The 18,961-nt window shown below is 37.3% G+C and overlaps 1 protein-coding gene across 1 annotated transcript in view; it reads right to left on the bottom strand.

Annotated features, from left to right (window-relative positions):
* Window positions 1–18,961, bottom strand: part of LOC129949655 (tripeptidyl-peptidase 2) — a 95,272-nt gene that overhangs the window by 66,583 nt on the left and 9,728 nt on the right. The window contains exon 6 of the mRNA XM_056061240.1: window positions 15,453–15,696. Coding sequence (XP_055917215.1) covers window positions 15,453–15,696 — 244 coding nt within the window. The remainder of the gene's footprint in view (window positions 1–15,452; window positions 15,697–18,961) is intronic.

Raw genomic sequence — 18,961 nt, 5'->3', positions numbered from 1 at the left:
CGACCCTGGACTGTTTGTCGTATTAAAGGATTGGGAGCTATCCGGGAAGTGGGTGTCTAATAGCAGGTTTAGCGTTTCTTCGCAAGAGTTAGTCCATGTGCCATCTGAGTTTTTAAGACAACCAGGCATGGTTGGATCTGTCGAGAGAATCTTCCTTATCCTTGATGACTCCGAGGATTCTTCTATGGAGTTACAGAAGGATCTCCATGAGGATCTTTTGGCTATTCCTTATAGGAGTCCCAATCTTGGGGATGTCTAGTCTTTTTTGCTCGTTTGAAAAGCCTTCTACAACCTTTCCTGAGTATATCTAGTTCAGCAGCCCACCAATATTGTTTCTTCTTTCCCCGCACTGTAATGAGGGGCAGGCAGTTTCCATGGCTTTATTGAGGGCTGCTGTAAGCTCATCGACTTTTTGATCGAGTTCAAGAGCGCACAAGGGCGGATCCGAAAGTTCTGGTTTAATCAGATTTTTCAGAGTAGCCCTATATTTTGGCCAATCTGTTTTCATATAATTCCGGAATTGGATCGGTTTTGGGGTCCCTTCAATAAGCGTGAATTGGATGTATCTATGATCGGAGAACGAGTTTACAAATACACAATTATTACAAAAAGTATTTAGGTTTAACATCCTGAATATAATGATTTGAAGTTTTGAACAAATTGATTTTGTTCTGGATGTTGGAGAATCTTCTAATTGGTGCTTTTAATTGGCTTTTTTGGTGAATTAAATGAAAACAGTTTTCATTATAAAAACGTTTCGACGATGGTTGCCACCTTCTTTAGGGGTGCGTTTATTTCCAAAATGTATTTATTTTATACATATAAATACATGTAAAGGAGTACAAAATATGGCTAACATTTGTTTGAATTTTTAGGAAAACATTAAAAATAATGAATACAATTTAAATTTCCAGCACATTCTGATGGGAAAATTTATCTGAAAAAATATCAACTGTTACATTTTGTTTGTGACCAAAGAGCAATAGAGGACGGATATGTTTTGTATGTCTTGTTTACGGTTCATATTATTTTTATTTCACATAGAAAGTTATTTTAATCGGTCGTCTTGCCCAATTGAAGATTTTGACATTTTTTGACGTTACATGGCCCCATAGAATCTAAATCGACGGGATATTATTTTTCATCGTCCATATCTCAAGAACCATTAAAGATATCGATTTTTTTATTTTATTTATTGATTTAAATATCGTAATTGCTTAACAACAGTAAGATTATAATCTTATAAAGTAGCTGTAAGCTCATATTTTTGTTTTGGAAATCAAAATCAAACTTCGAAAGGCATGTCTAGTAAGCGCGAGGCAAAATCAGATACCATATCATATCTACGTAATCCAAAAACATAACGAACGATTAAGTTGAAAGCTACATTAAGTTTATGCCGGCTTGTGAAACTGCACTTACAATAGATTTCACAACCATAAGCCAGGATAGGAATTACCAAGATTTTAACGAGAAGCAAACGAGTTTTTAATGGAGTGAAAGATTGTTCAACCCAGTACGAAGTACTAAACAAAACCTTACCAACGAGTCCATTTATATGATCATCCCAAGTCAAAAGACGATTAAAAGTCACACCAGATTCTTTGCTCTAACCACATATTCGATTGGAGCATTGCTCAGGACAATCGGTGGAAAATAAGAAAGTTCAAGAGATTTTCTATTAATTACAAGACATTTTGATTTTTTGAGTTTAACATAAGTCCGTTTGACAAAGACTAATTTGAAAATCTCTTCAGGTCTTCATTGACGCAAAAACCTCCATGTTCTATAAGGCCAAGTGGACAGCTGAAGTAAAGCTGAACGTCATCAGCATACAAGTGAGAGCTGCAATTAACTAATGAAGATGGAAGTTCATTTACATAAGCAGAAAACAAGAGAGGACCCAGTATGGAACCTTGTGGTACACCAGTGGCATTCGGCAAAAAATTTGACAGGGTAAGATAGATAAAAAAAAATATTTAGTTGGACTATATGAAAAATTTTAATTTTGCATGAGCTTTCTACATTGATTGACAAGATTAACGAAATCGAAAGCCTTCGAAAAATCTAACATAACTAGAAACGTAACCTCGTGTTTAATGCTTTTTTAATGTCATCAGTAACGTTTAAATGTGCGGTAACACAGCTGTGTTTCTTCCGAAATCTAGATTGATAAGGGCTGGGCAGTGAGTTAGTAGGAAGAAAGAAGTTAATTTGCTTTTGAAGGATCCTTCCAAAAACTTTGGACAAAAATGGCAATACCGAAATAGGTCGAAATTCATCTCTTTTAGCGTTTTTGGAAAGTATGTGGCGAACCCTACTTTCTAATTTCTAAACTAAAAATAATTTTGTTTAAACTATACAACTGAATATAAAAGAAATGTACTAGAGTAGTAAATGCCGGAAGGCTAATAGACATTTTAAAATGTTAAGATTTAATTTAACTTTCTTCTCTTGGCTGACCTCGTGTGATACACACGTCTCATAATCGTCTAAAGGTACTCTACTAATAATCTCCACAATTGGTGACCCCGACGTGATCCTTTATTTCTTAAAAATTGAATAAAGATGACTGGAACCCAGGAACAGAAGCAACCTGATGGCTCATTCAATCCACCACTTCCTCCGACTATTTCAGCGAATTCTTCTTCCGCTGACACTAATGCTGAAATAGCATCTAATATTGCCATACGTATTCCACCGTTTTGGCATGAAAAACCCCAAATATGGTTTGCACAAATAGAGGCTCAATTTCAGTCCAGAAAAATAACTGGAGATTCATCGAAATTCAATGCGATAATTGGAGCAATCGAATCTCAAGTCCTAACACAGGTTTCGGATGCTGTTTTAAATCCCCCTAGAGATAATAAATATGAAAATCTTAAAACGCAAATCATAGAAAGATTTGAAGACTCCGAGCAGCGCAAAATTAAAAAACTTCTGTCTGAAGTTGATTTAGGAGACAAGAGGCCATCCCAACTCTTGAACGAATTACGTGAACTTGGTGGAAATCAAATTAACGCAGAGTTTCTAAAATCCCTTTGGTTACAGAGACTTCCTCCGCAGGTACGTGCTATATTACAGGCATCCAGTGAAGAGCTTGCAGCATTGTCTAAACTTGCGGACAAAGTAATGGAAATTGGTGAGTTCTCAAGTACAATCGCACTAACTACTACACAACGTGCTAAAAATGAATTAACCTCTTCATCTGCAACAAATACGTCACTTTCTTTGCAAGAGCAAGTACAACAACTTAGCTTTCAGATGCAAGAGCTTATGAAAGTTTCAAGAGGTAGAGACAATTTTGATCGCCGTAGCAGTCGGAGTGCACATCGTTCAAGTACACCGCGCTCATACTCTCGTGAACGAAATAAAAATGACACCATTTGCTGGTTTCATAAAAAATTTGGTATAAAAGCCAGAAACTGTCGTGAGCCATGCTCTTTCAAACGTCATCCAAAAAACTAATAAGCGATACGTTGCCCAATGTTCCCACAAAACAACGCATTGGACAACAAATTTACAGATTAGTTGTTTACGACTCGACAAGCAAAAACAATTTTCTCATCGACAGCGGAGCTGATGTCTCCGTTATACAACCTTCGTACAAAGATCGATTTTCTCCATCGAAAACAACTTTATTTGCAGCCAACGGTAGTGTCATAAAAACGTATGGAGAGAAAAATTTAATCATCAATTTGGGTTTAAGACGAGCATTTAACTGGACTTTTCTAATCGCAGACGTCACACGAGCAATAATAGGAGCTGATTTTATTCGTAAGTTTGGACTCCTCATCGATCTTAAAGGTAACCGTTTAATTGACAGCACAACTCAACTTAAAGTTAAAGCGAATACAACACCAGTGAACGTCACAGAGGTAACTATAAAATCATTCGATACTACTCAACCGTTTGCCCATATTTTGGCAGATTTCCAAGAGCTTGTTCATATGAATAGGAATCCGAGTAACACCACAGGAATCACGCATCATATTGAAACTACAGGTGCACCAGTGTTTGCTCGTCCACGTCGCCTCGATGCAGAAAAATACAAAGCTGCGCAATCAGAATTCAGGTATTTGATGGAAAAAGGTATTTGTCGACCTTCGAAAAGTAATTGGTCCAGCCCTTTACATATGGTAAAGAAAGCAAACGGAGAATGGCGCATTTGTGGCGATTACCGTGCTTTAAATGCAAATACAAAACCTGACCGATATCCTATACCTTTCATCCAGGATTTTTCCAACATATTGCACGGTCGAAAAGTGTTCTCTAAGATTGATTTGCAAAAAGCTTTCCATCAAATACCTGTCGAACCTTCAGATATTCCGAAGACTGGGCCATAAAATCAATGGTGATGGTATAAAGCCTCTTCTCAGTAAGGTAAAAGTTATTCAAGATTTCGCTAAACCTAAATTGGCGAAGGAATTGAAAAGATTCCTAGCCATGCTTAACTTTTACAGGCGTTTCTTGCCACGTGCGATCGACAAACAGATGATACTTCAAGCACTCATTATCGGAAATAAAAAAAACGACACATCTATCATCAAGTGGACAGCTGAAGCTGAGCTTGCTTTTGAGCAATGTAAATCTGATTTGGTAAAAGCAACACTATTGTCACACCCAGTCATCAATGCGGAAATATTTCTCAGCACGGACGCTTCTGACTTATCTATTGGTGCTGCCCTGCACCAAGTCGTGGATAATGTCACATACCCACTAGGATTCTTTTCTAAAAAATTGACAGATTCTCAACAAAAGCAAAGTACGTACGATAGAGAGCTGCTGGCTGTTTACGAAGCTGTGAAACATTTTCGCCATCAAATTGAGGGTCGTCATTTCTACATACAGACTGACCATAAGCCATTAATGTTCGCGTTTAAACAAAAAGCTGAAAAAGCATCACCTCGTCGTCTTAGGCAGCTTGACTTTATCGCTCAATTCACCACCGACATCAGGTACATAAAGGGGGAAGATAACTCTGTCGCAGATATGTTGTCCAGAATAACAGAATTTTCAAAATTCTCTATCGTCGATTCGCGTACTATTGCAGATGAACAAACAAAAGACACAAAATTCTTAAATTCTTTAAAAGAAGGTACATTTCCATCTACTTCTTTATTAATCAAGTCTTTTTCCATTCCAGAGAGTCAATCACTGCTCTACTGCGATGTATCATCTAACAGAATACGACCTGTTATTCCGCCTGTTTTACGAACTCCTGTCATCGAGCATCTCCACAGCCTCTCACATCCAGGCAGGAAAGCTACAACAAAACTCATCCAGGAACGCTTCGTATGGCCCGGGATGCGAAAAGATATCGCAGCTGCTGTCAAGACTTGCGTATCGTGTCAAAAAAGCAAAGTGCTGCGGCATAATAAAACACCTTTTGGCTCGTATTCACCACCGTTGTCACGATTTGACCATGTTAATATCGATCTGGTCGGACCTCTGCCAACTTCGCAAGGATGCCGTTATATACTTACATGCGTCGACAGATATTCGAGATGGCCGGAAGCATTTCCCATTGCAGATATGACAGCGGAAACTGTATCGAAGGCATTCATTTCTGGACGGATTTCGCGCTTTAGTGTACCTTTGCGAGTTACTACAGATTTAGGACGTCAATTCGAGAGTAATGTTTTTAAGGAAGTCACCCAATTTTACGGCATAAAACACCTCAAAACTACACCCTATCATCCGCAGTGTAATGGCATCATAGAACGTTGGCATAGATCCCTAAAAGCTGCTATTCGTTGTCACAAAACACAGGACTGGACAAGAGTTTTACCATCGATTCTCTTAGGACTCAGATCTACGTTTAAAGAAGACATCAAATCAACACCCGCAGAGATGTTATATGGTGCTACAATACGCTTGCCAGGTGATTTTTTTGGTGATCAACGAACATTTAAAGATGAGACCGAGTTTGTTAAAGATCTTCGAAGTTCCATGTCAAAGGTTCGTCCAACATCGACATCATGTCACGATACAGCCAACGTCTTTATCCAGCCTAGTTTAATGAACGCTGATCATGTTTTCATTCGAAATGATGCTGTTAATTCTCCTCTCCAGCAACCATACGATGGACCTTATGAGGTTCTAAGCAGACACGATAAATACTTTAAGGTTAGGATTAAAAACCGAACATCAAAAATATCACTCGACCGTCTTAAAACAGCATTTCTTCCTCTTCAATCAACTGGAAGCAACTCAACTTTTGAAGCAAATCCACCTGTTACAAAAAACGTTCCACAAGAATCAACTTATACAACCAGATTTGGTAGACAAGTAAGAATACGTAAACCCAATTAAATTTTCAATTTTTTTAATTATGAATCAAATTTTCAATTAACTTTATTATGAATTTGATCTATAATACTTAAGTTAATTTGAGGGGGAGTAATGTGGCGAACCCTACTTTCTAATTTCTAAACTAAAAATAATTTTGTTTAAACTATACAACTGAATATAAAAGAAATGTACTAGAGTAGTAAATGCCGGAAGGCTAATAGACATTTTAAAATGTTAAGATTTAATTTAACTTTCTTCTCTTGGCTGACCTCGTGTGATACACACGTCTCATAATCGTCTAAAGGTACTCTACTAATAATCTCCACAAGTGGAATGATTTTAGCAAATTTTCATGACTCAGGGTATATCGTCATATCGAGGAAGCAAAAGTGATAAGGCATAAAACTGAACCATCATCATCAGTATCTACTGCAGAAAACGCATAAATAGGCTGATTACTGTCAGTAAAAGAAATTGAAGAAAATGAAGGCCAAATTTGTGGTACCTGTGGCGGTGGAGAAAAAATTAATTTTCCATTCAGTTTATTGCCATCAATGGCCTTAACAGCACCAAATTTCAAATACATTTTGTTGTACAGGTAATATCATATAAAGATGCAAGAAATGAGTTCCAAGAAATTAAGTGGGTGTTTTTTTTTACCATAGCATTTAAAAAAAAAAAATATATATTTTGTTTGGCACAAGATATCTCACAAACCCATAACACTAGCGACTTTAGTTAATGTATATTATACAATGAAACTAGTATCATTTTAAAACAAAAATCAATTGACGGATTTTTATAAATCAAAAAAACTGAAGAAAAATATTTGTCACTGGGATATTTTAAATCCAAAATGCAACGAGGAATAAGGTTTTTGACATCTGATAAGATTTTGGAAATAAAAATCGAAATAACGATGAATAAATGAAGGTAAACAAAATCTTGTGAATAAATGAAGGAATAAAACAGTTTTAAAACCAAAATTTAATTTATCATATGCAAAATAATGTTTCTAATTTTTTGTTAGTTCCTAGAAAAATTTAATTGACTTTGATATTGACTTCAAATGTTCTCATCTCATACAAAATGTATATCCAGTATATAGCGTTTGGATTAATGCTTCTCCGTTGCAAGAATTTGTACTCTTTCAAAGCTTGGCTGTGCATGTCTTTTCAGAGCTTTTCAAGTGAATGTCTAAATTGTGGTTCTTCTTTGTCGTAGAAGTCTTTATGTTGTGCCAATGCAGTTTGCTAAAAAAGTTTGGATTGCATGTTCATGTCCCTTGCAGTCTATTTTAAAGTGATGTGAATTATATTTTTCTGTTGCGTCTTGAAAGGTACGTCAGCATCTTAGTGATGAGTGCGGAACCCCACGGCGGAGTGATATATTTTTGGCCGCTCAACGCAAAGGCTTTATTTATCAAGTTGAAACTAAAGTCTTTGCTGAACACAACATCCGACCAATTGGAAAGTACTACAACATCCAGATCCTGACTATCTTGAAAGAAAACATCTCCAAACTCCAATTGATTTTATAACTTTAGAAGGTTGAAAAGTATCATTAGCAAAGTTTAAAGGGCAACAATAGAATGTTATAATAGTGTGGTTCGGATCTCAGTCTTTTTTTAACACATTTGAGATCAAAATTTGGACTTACCACGAAATTTCAATAACCATAATCTTCAAAGCAAAAATCAAATGTACAACAATCGTGAAAACAAAAATCTAGAATATATTTTATTTTGAGAAAAAGATTTAAACCATTTTCTTAAAATTGAATGTGCTTATTCTTGATTTTTGCTTTTGTGCTCACGATTTTTAAACTCGTACTAGCCAAGCCGACAAATGCCGTGAATTTTTCAACTCATTGAGCTATCAATTTATCTTATTTTTTTTATTCAAGTGGCATAAAAGATGTCTAAGTAGAAAGGTCTTTACATGTTATTTAAGTTTTTTGGCTCAGGAATTAGTAAATTTAAAAAAAAAATCAGAAGAGTAAGAAAACTAAAATCTGGCGGTACACAGCCAAAGAATATAATAATAAGAAAATAGAGTGTATTGGATACTTAAAAAGCTTTTTTTACAACTCTAAGTTTTGTTTGCTTTAATTGTTATATTTTATGTTTTTAATTCTTATATATAAAAAATTAAATATTTTCTTATGTTCCATCCGTTTAATTACTGAAAATGTGTTCTTATTTATCGGAGAAGATAAATTGTTTAACTAGCTGCTGTGTTTTGCTTAAGCTGAATTCTTTAAAAAGGTAAAAACAGTGTTTTGAATTAACAATTCAAATAATTCGAGATTTTGTCATTCGAAATTTTAACAATTATTGAACATTTTTCCTTCGAGAAAGTATTGCGATAATGGTATAATTTCAGACTTCGATGCAAGTATGAATTTTTCAATCATATTTTAGTTTAGCTGGTGTCGTTGTTATCAGTTATCAACTACCTCAAAGTTATAGCTGTCCATGGTGACGTTTTGTCGCAATACTCAAAAACGCTCCACTGAAATCACGCTTTGATCTTCCAATTATGTCGATATCATCTGCGTTTTCGAGTAATAGTATGAACATTCAGAACGATATTGAAGAAGTTGCATGGCAGTGCATCGCCTTGTCTTAAACCTTTTTTGACAATAAATGCATCGGTGAGATCTTATCCGACCTTGATAGAACAGCGTGCATTCTCAATCGTCATTCTGCACAAACAGACAAGTATGACAGGGATGCCAAAACTAGATATTTCTCTGTAGAGCTCTTCCCCATAGACGCTGTAATACGCGGCTTTAAAATCGATAAAGAGAAGGTAGGTATCGATTTGAAGTTTCTGGGTTTTTTCCAAGATCTGCCGTAGTGTGATATTTGGTCGATAGTGAACTTTCTTGGTCTGAAGCCACACTGATAAGGATCTATCAGGTTATTGACGAACGGCTTCAGACGTTCACATAATACGGCAGAAAGGATCTTATATGCAATGTTAAGGAGACTGATGCATCTGTAGTAGTTGGCGCAATTTAGGCAGAATTGTTGATCTGCGTCGTCTAGGTTGAGCTGTTCTATTTCTCTTACAGCGGAATTCGGTTCGTCATTGCCATTATATAATTTGGAGAAGTGGTCTTTCCATATTCTCAACATAGACTGCGGTTTTACTACGATGTTATTCTGATCGTTCTTACAGTCTTCGGTTTGTGGCTGGTACCCTTGGGACGTTTTTTTTTTACCTTTTGGTAATATTTACGAACCTCCTTCCTGTTGTGACATGCCTCTATCTGCTCGATCGGGCGCTTCTCATGCTCTCTTTTTTCCATCTAAGAAACCGCTGCGTGCGCTTACCGGCATTCTTTTTCAAACCAGCGGTTTTGCTGTGGTTGCCGTGTGAAACCTAGCACTTCAGAGGCAGCATGGCAATGTTGCAACTGGTTTGCAATGCTTAATGCAGGCAGCAAAGGACTTCTTAAGAGGTTATTAGAGACTCAATTGGAAAGGGACATGGCAGTCTCTTGCGTTTGTAGCCGTCTTAGGTCGAAACTACTCACAGTACTTCCTTATTTTGGCTTGGATCGGGATATCCGTAGCCATATCTTGGTTACAACGAGGTAGTAGTCCGAGTCAATCTTAGCCCCTCGGAATGTTTGGACATCCTGTATACTGGAGAAGTGCCATGCTTCGATCGCAATGTGATCAAGCATGGCACTAGTAAGCAGCGAAATCGATAAGCCTGAATACGTTGTCGGAGGTGGTGAAGATACAGCCTCTTCTGATTGTGCCACCAAAGATGTCTTCTCTTCCTACCTTGGCGTTAAAATCTCCTAATATAATTTTTATGGCATAGCCAGAGCACTGCTCATGTGTCTTGTCCATTAGCTCGAAGAATATGTCTCTGGTGTCTTCATCTTTCTTCTCTGTTGGGGCATGCGCGTATATAAGGCGTATGTTGGCGAATTTAGCCTTGATGCGGATTGTGGTGATGCGCTCGCTCACACTGTTAAAACTTTGCCTGAGTCTAGTTCCAACAACAAATCCACACCCAGATAGACACTATCTTTGTTCTCTGTAGCAGTGGAAGTAGTATACATCGCAGTCTTTTAGTTTGCGTCTGTCCGGTCCATCCCATCGCACTTCTTGAATGGGCGTAATATCTGCCTTGCAGCAGTTAAGAGATCCCGCTAATTGTTCTCCTGCACGTGGTCTTTTAAGGGACCTAACATTCCACGTACAGATCCGAACTTCGTTGTCCTTATTTCGTTTGTGTGGGTTTCTGAGTAAATCCGTCCGTATCCGAATTGGTATAATTAAGTTAATTTGCACATGTATTACCCGTGGCATGGGTTTTATCCCTGCCTGTGCCATCAACAGTTTCTTTCAAGGGTGCTGCCTCTTGCGAGGAATAGATAAATCCTTCAAGATTAAATCTTGCCACAAAAAGTGCTTTCTCAAATTAGCAGTTCGGATTTGGCATAAAACTCTAGGTCCTCTCCATCCATGACAACAGCAATCGCACACAATAATGTTTGGGAGTTGTAAGTTAATAGGCCTTACTGCTCAACAGACTGTTGCGCCACCTTATTTTTAATTTCCACATTAATGAGTTATAACTAATCAATTAAGTCTAAAATTCAACATGGCAGTAAGTAGAATAATTGTTTTTGAAAAAAGGGTGGTTTAACCATAGCTCATTAAGAAATAAAATAGAACAATCACGATATTGAAAAATTTACAAAAACACAGAACAAAGAGGTATGTATTGAATAGAAATATAACCCCCTGCTTGACTACTTTATAGGGGTTAGGGTAGATTCAAGGTTGGGTGCATGCATGTTTCTTTAACATTAAAACTATTTCATTGGACATTCTTTGAATAAAAACTTGCACCTACCCCGAAACCTATTTCGTGACCAAGCTGTGGGGTTATATAAAGGGTGTCCCAAAATTAACGCAAGATTTGAATTAAATAGAAAACGCCGTTTTTAGTCTTTTGATAGTTATATTTTTATTGACTCGTAAAGTACATATAGGATAGGGTTATGTATGGAATAACACATCGGACAAATGGCCTCCACGGCTTTGCATGCACATGCGCACTCTTTTGTTGAAATTTTCCACGACCATTCTGCATAAATGTGGCTGAATTTCGTTGATGCAGCGTTGAATCTCCTCCTTTAATGCACGGGTGGTTGTGAGCTTGTTGACATAGACTTGTGATTTCAAATAACCCCATAAAAGAAGTCTAATGGTGTTAAATCACACGATCTAGGAGGCCAATTTCGATCACCGAAACGAGAGAGTACACGACCTGGAAATGTCTCATGCAGTAATTGAATTGTTTTACGGGCTGTATAACATGTGGCACCGTCTTGTTGAAACCACATATTGGACACATCAATATCATCCAATTTTGGCAGAAAGAACTGTGTAATCATGTCGCGATATCGAGCACCAGTAACAGTCACTGCTTGACCAGCATCATTTTCAAAAAAATATGGCCCAATTATGCCTCCAGCCCAAAATCCACACCATACAGTCACGCGTTGTGGATGCATTTGTTTTTCGACAGTCACATGTGGGTTCTCCGAACCCCAAATGCGGCAATTTTGGCGATTGACAAAGCCATCAAGATGAAAATGTGCTTCATCGCTTAGGATGATTTTGCTCGAAAAATCAGGGTCCATTTGTTGATGTTCAGTAATCCATTCAACGAACTCTCTTCTCTGTCCATGGTCATTAGGCTTCAATTGTTGTGTTAATTGAATTTTGTAAGCATGAAGACACAGATATTTGGTGAGTATACGATGCAGAGAGGTTCTTGAAATTTGCAATTCTTGTCCACGAAGTCGAGTTGAGGTTCCTGGATTGTCAGCAACACTCTCACGCACTGCTTCGACATTCACATTTGAACGGCTTGTTTTTGGACGACCAGTGTGTTTGGCGTCTCCAACGGATCCAGTCTCCATGAATTTTTCAATTAATCTCTTCACAGTTGACGAAGTTAAAACACTATTCCAACCATATTTTGTATGAAATTTTCGAACTGCAGCCGCCAAGGTTTCACTATTTTTGAAATATTCTTTAATAATGAAGACACGTTGTTCTATCGTGTAACGCTCCATTTTTAATAACCCTATACTGTTAGCTGTCAAATTCCTTTTTTTTCAGGGTTGCCAACACTTCACTGCACAAATGGCGGCAAATTCAAATCTTGCGCTAATTTTGGGACACCCTTTACATACCTCATGTCATCGGTATACAAAGTTTTTTATTTAACATTTTTACCTTTTACGATATAGTTTTTACTCTTTTTTTTGAAAAATGAGCGTAACACTACGTCTTCATCGGTTCCGCCGCTCTTTTCCAATGACACTCCCTATGTAATCTGCTGTTCGATACTGCCAGTAAGTTCAAATCTGATATTCACAAAATAAACCAGCGTGCCCCAGCTGCAGCGGTCTCCGACTTTTTGTCTGAAACTTCTAACCCACTAAATTGTTTCGCGGATGACAGTACTCTCAGCTTTTCATATACGTTTTTAGATTCTCATCCTTGTTATTCGGATGTGTACTAACGACGAAAGCGTATGATAAGCTCATTAAGTTTTGATCTTGCTAGCATTGTACTATGGGGAATCAAAAACCGTGTAGAATTTAATGCTTCGAAATCTCAATGCAGTCTACTGTCGCAAAAGCGTAACCCTCCCCCACTATCCATGAGTGGTACTTGCATCGAGGAGACTTAACAGCTATCAGTCCTAGGTATGTGCATTACAAACCACTTGTTCTGGAGTGATCACATATTTGACATCGCCAAAAATGCTGCTAAGTGTTTAGGTTTTCTCCGACGATGCAAGAAGTTTTTTACCCCTTCTTATCTGGCTATAATTTATAAAGCCTATATTAGTTCAAAACTTGAGTACAATTCCCATAATTGTGCAGGTGCTCCTATAACCCACTTGAGCCTCTTGGACAGAATTCAAAAGAGATATCTAATAAAGATAGGTGACCGTTGTCTATATGAAACTTTCGCATCTCTCGAGCACCATCGTAAGATTTCAAGTCGCTCATGATTGTATCGCTTCTTCGATAAGCAATGCTTATGCAGTTATACATTCCTCCCCTCAAACAAATCAACCGTAATACTCGTTCTTTTAGAAATGCCCATCAGTTCGGCCTTGAACCCAATTTCGGACTTACTCTAAAGTACAGAGATTCTTTTTTTAGGCGCACTAATGTGGAATGCTTTACCAGACTCAATATTTCCCACTCATTACAATGTGCAGGCATTCAAAACCAATGAGCATCGGTATCTCCTTTTAAATCCTTTCCTCCTTTCCTAATTACTCGAACTGTTGTTTGATGTTTTTAAAACAGTAACAAGGCTTATAGCCTACAAAAATTGGGCTCTAAGACCCAATGGAGTGATTTAAAGGTAGATGAGCTATAAAGCCCACATTTTAGTAGGTCTTAGTGTCCTGAGCCTTAGGGGCAAACAGGAATAACTACCAAACTAATGAAGTGTGTTTGCCTTTCTTTTTCACAACAAATTTTATACTACAGAGAAGCAACAGCCTAGTCACTGATAAAGCCTCGGTTCCCATCGATCACCGAAATCAAGCATCAGTGAGCGTGGTTAGTAGATAGATGGTGGACCGTCTCGAAACCTACCGCGTGCTGTTGTCGTGTGTTCTTTCTATCTGTTATTCTTTCTCTTCTGTCTTGTATTAATGTCTTGTGTTGTTATCACCTTAAATAGTAAAGTCGCTCAAGGTGCTGTGTTCTCTACTCTGTACATTTATGTACTGAGTAGTATGAAATGTAATGTAATGTATACTACATACGAGTAGTTCGTTTTCTGTTCTCTTCAGAGAACTTTTATCATTGAATCATTTTCAGCAATTAGTCTTATGTTTATCTTAACAGGAATTGTTGTTTTGAATTGAGAACAATTTTCATGAATATCTTGCAACTTCTGCGTTTTTTTCATAAACAAAATAAAACACTTTTTGATGCGATTTGATGCCAAAGACGTCTTAAGCCTATTTGTCTATAATTTAAAAACGTTTTTAATATTAACGTGAATTGTGTCTACAAGCTAATAAAGTGGTTCGTGATTTGTTTAATCTAAATTATTAAATAATTTCATCACTTTATTAAGCCAAACATTTCATCTCAAAAAGTAGACTTGGAAATTGGTAAGCTTTTTGGTGAGATTCGACATCTTTGGACTATCTTTTTGTGGGGGTATGTTTTAAAATTATCGCAGACATGTCTTCAAAAGTAAAAAAAATTACTCTAATAATATCGATTAATAATTAAACTTAATGTCTTTTTATTCAACTTTCCAAAAAAAGGTTCTAAATTAGAAAACTTGTTAAAAAAAAGCAATTTTTATGTTAATAATTTAACTAAAATCAGTTAAGTCGTTTTCCATGAAAGAAATAGTACAAAGGTAAGTAAGAGAGAACGACACAAAGTTGTCAATTTTAGTTTTTAAAAAATCAATATTTTTGAAAACTAAGAACAAGTGTAGTGAGATATTCTTAAAATGTTTAGCCCGGAATTTAAAGAAATTCGACACAATTGTTTAAAATGAAGAGTTCGATTAATTATGATTATGATTAATGATTTACAAGATTTGCCATTCTTCTACTATTTCAATAGAAATCGAAAAATAGTCGACTATACATTTCGAAAGTTCTATTTACTAATTAAATATGATTAGACAAACCATTTGTATCGGGACAAATAGCAGCATAATAGTGACAGTTTTATAAAACGATTTCTATTCCAAATTTCAGCTGCTGGTTGCATTTAAAACTTGTATGGATATTTTAGAAACCAACAGGAAACAGAGACACATATTCCATGCTTTTAAAACTTCGCTTATTACCTCATTTGCATTTGTCGCTTTCTTCTTTTCTTTTTATCTTCCAAATCTTGTACATTTCTTAAAATAATAAAATACAAATGATGAAACAAAAATGTTAACATTCATTTATAAAGTGAAAATATCTACAAATAAAAACACACAGCGCAAAATAACAAAACTAAAACCACATTTCTACTCTATTACACATCATCATCATAATCATCATCATCATCATCCACAACGTGCAATCAAAAATTTTCTAAACTATTAGGCCTGGAAATACAACACTTACCCACAACTTGACCAAGCAGCATGTTCACCATAACTCATATTGATGACATCTACCTTCCTTCCAGTTTCACACAATTCCATGACTTTCATCATGGCACGCACCAATGCGGTACCAGTTTCCATTGAGCCTAAACGTCCATCGCCCAATGTCAACGATACGATTTTGGCATTGGGTGCAACACCATTCACATCCTTCGAATCATGATTACCGCTGGCTATTGAAGCGACATGTGTTCCATGGGGAGCTGAAAATATAAAATATACCAAGATGAGTATCATGCATAACTAAAATGTATACTTTCGATTCAATTCGTTTCGACCAAAGAAATCAAATATGATTCCATATAAATGCACAAAAAGGTAACCACACCAACTGAGCTGAGCAGACATTGATTTATTAATACATTTTTTTTTTAGTTTAGTCAACATTAGAGATGTCCTAACTGATAACGAGCAGAGCCGATTGATTGACATATACTCCTCGAACAGAGTTATAGAAGTACCTACATTTGGAAGTATCCTTTTCTATTGAAAAAGATATGGCTTCTGTGATATTGTCCGAATGTCACAATACAGCAGTTGTATGCAAATTGTTGTATATTTGATTGATATTTGAATGCAAATCAAATCAAAAAGTCACTCAACTATGAGATCTGTATATGAATAAAATTTGTTGAATTGAGACCCGATATCCTTCAAAGTTAGTTTTTGTGAGTGCGTTATTTGAATACATTTTTTTTAAGTTTATACTTTTTTGAATATCAGATAAAATGTAAATATAAATGGAAATTGAACTTAGGAATATTCTATACACTTTAGTTATGTCCTCAAAGTTAAACCACAACATATGGACATGACATAAAGGTGAACAAGGCCGTAAAATGGTCAACTGCAGACATTCAATTGTCGAACTGAAATTTTGTATGAATTTTGAAAATAAATGAAATAACATACGTTTTTACTGACTGTCCGTCCAATATTGTTGGGTTTATGGAAAAGATTGATTTATAAAATAACTAAGCCAACTTCTTTATGTTCACGTAGTTTTGCAAAAAAAAATTGATATGGCAAGAAATAAAACAATAGTTGTCTCTTGTTTTACTAAAACCATTCAATCATATTTTATATATAATCATATTTCTATTTTTAGTAGACAATCATTTGACAGATGTTATGCATAATTTTTCCAGATGTTAAAACTTTTATTAAAATTAATGACAAATTGGAGTACAATCCCCCACTTGAATAGGACACTCTGTATAATTTATTTGCAATTGCTCATAACAAGAAGGAGATCTTCAAATGGTAGACATGTGCATTCTAGAGGATACAAGCGTCTCTGTCTATCATTTCCTACCCGTCGTGAACATCGCGCCTAGTACCTCAACTGGAGATTCGGTTCCAACCCCAGTAGAAAGTTGTTGGGGGTAGTAAACGAGAGAGAGGGGAGAGGTGTTTCCACTAAGGCACTTCTCCTTATCCAGACGGAAGCGGAGAAATTCCCGAGATGAAATCGACGGTGGCGTCTACAGTTCTAGTAAGGCTAAACTACTTACACCTTATAGGGCTTCTACGACTTCTTCGGCAGGCCTATAAGGAGCGGATTATCCGTCTCCCTTTCCTTGGAGTTAAACTACTTACACCTTATAGGACTTCTACGACTTCTTCGGCAGGCCTATAAGGAGCGGATTATCCGGCTCCATGTCTTGGAGTTATACTAATTATCTGGCCCTCCAGGTTGAGGGTTGTGCCGTCGGGGTGACTTACTGGCCACTTAAAAGTCTCCTAGTTACGCAGCACCAACAAGCCTCGGATACGGACGGATTAACTGTTGACAACCTATGCGAACGAATGAAGGACAACGAACGGATATGCACGTGTAATGGCTTTGTCATTGGAGCCAGACTTAGGCAACAAGTCTTGAGATATAGGTGCATCAAGGAGCGCTTCATGCCCACACACATCAAGGCCTAATTTGGCAACATTAGCCTGATATGCACCTTCCGGTTTCCAGACCCAAGGCGAAATGATGGAGATGCTGGGAGAAGGCACAACGTCGAGCGGCTACAATCAAGAGATCACCAAATCCTTCTCCGACCGAGTTACAAGTAACCTCTCTCGAAGTTCTCTGCCGCCAACACAATGTATCAAAAGCCAGTGCCAACATTGCCAAGATACAATCAGAGAAGCCACCTCTGACGTGCTAGGTTTCAAGCAACCACCAACAAGGAAGCCCTTGTTTGATGAGGAATGTCAGCAGGCAAATGCAGCCAAACAACAGGCACGCAAAACGGCATTGCATAAAAGAACGGGAGATTCTCATAAGCTCTATATACAGAAGAGGCGAGACGAACACCGATTTCTCAGAAGGAAAAAGAGAAAGCATGAGAAGCGTCCGGTCGAAGATGTTGAGAGGTTTCAAAGTACGAATGAAGTTCGAAAGTTTAATGAACAGGTGAACCGAAATTTACAGGTACATAAACCTAGAACCGAAGGCTGCAAAGACGAAAGTGGAAACATCATAGTAAAACCGCAGTCAATGCTGAGCATATGGAAGGACCACTTCTGCAGACTGTACAACGGCGACGACGAACCGAATTCCGCTGTCAGGCAGAATGATCCATTCAACATAGACGACGAAACCCAACAATCCCGTCCTCCCGATTTAGACGAAGTAACGATTGCAATATCTAAGTCAAGGTCTAACAAAGCCGCTGGAGCAGCTCTTTAAAGCACCTGGAGATAAGTTGGTTTGGAGCATGCACCAACTTATCTGTAAGATATGGTCAAAAGAAAGCATGCTCGATGAATGGAACCTCAGTATTGTTTGCCCGATCCTGAAAAAATGAGACCCTCTAAACTGCACCAACTATAGAGGAATCAGTCTACTTAACATCACCTATAAAATCTTTTATGCCGTAATTTGTGAACGTCTAAAGTCCATCGTCAACAACCTGATAGGTCCTTAATAGTGGGGTTTTAGACCAGGAAAGTCCACAGTCAATCAAATATTCACATTATGGCAGATCCTGGAAAAAACCCAAAAACACCAAATCGACACCTACCATCTTTTCATCGATTCCAAGGCCGCATATGACAGAATCTACAGGGACGAGCCGTATAGAGCCATGTCTAGTGTTGGCAAACCTGCCAAACTCGTCCGTTTGTGCAGGATGACCATGGAGAATTTACGATACTTTATAAAGGTTGGAAACAACTTAACAGAACCTTTCGATGTCAAAAAAGGTTTTGGACAGGGTGATGCGCTGTCATGCGATTTTTTTAAAATAGTACTTGAAAGAATAGTGCAGAGCCCACACGTCAACACTAGAGGCACTATCTTTTAAAAGTCTGTCCAATTACTAGCATATGCTGATGACATTCACATAATCTGAAGAACTCAGCGTGATGTCAATGGGGCTTTTGTGAGTATTGAGGCAGCGGAGCCAAAAATGGGATTAACGGTTAATGAGGGCAAAACAAAGTACATGCTGTCGTCAAGAAAGGACC

Source organism: Eupeodes corollae, chromosome 3, assembly GCF_945859685.1.
Source record: "Eupeodes corollae chromosome 3, idEupCoro1.1, whole genome shotgun sequence".
NCBI classification, from domain to species: domain Eukaryota; kingdom Metazoa; phylum Arthropoda; class Insecta; order Diptera; family Syrphidae; genus Eupeodes; species Eupeodes corollae.
The sequence above is the reverse complement of the archived record's forward strand: the minus strand, read 5'-3'. Positions and strand labels throughout refer to the sequence as shown.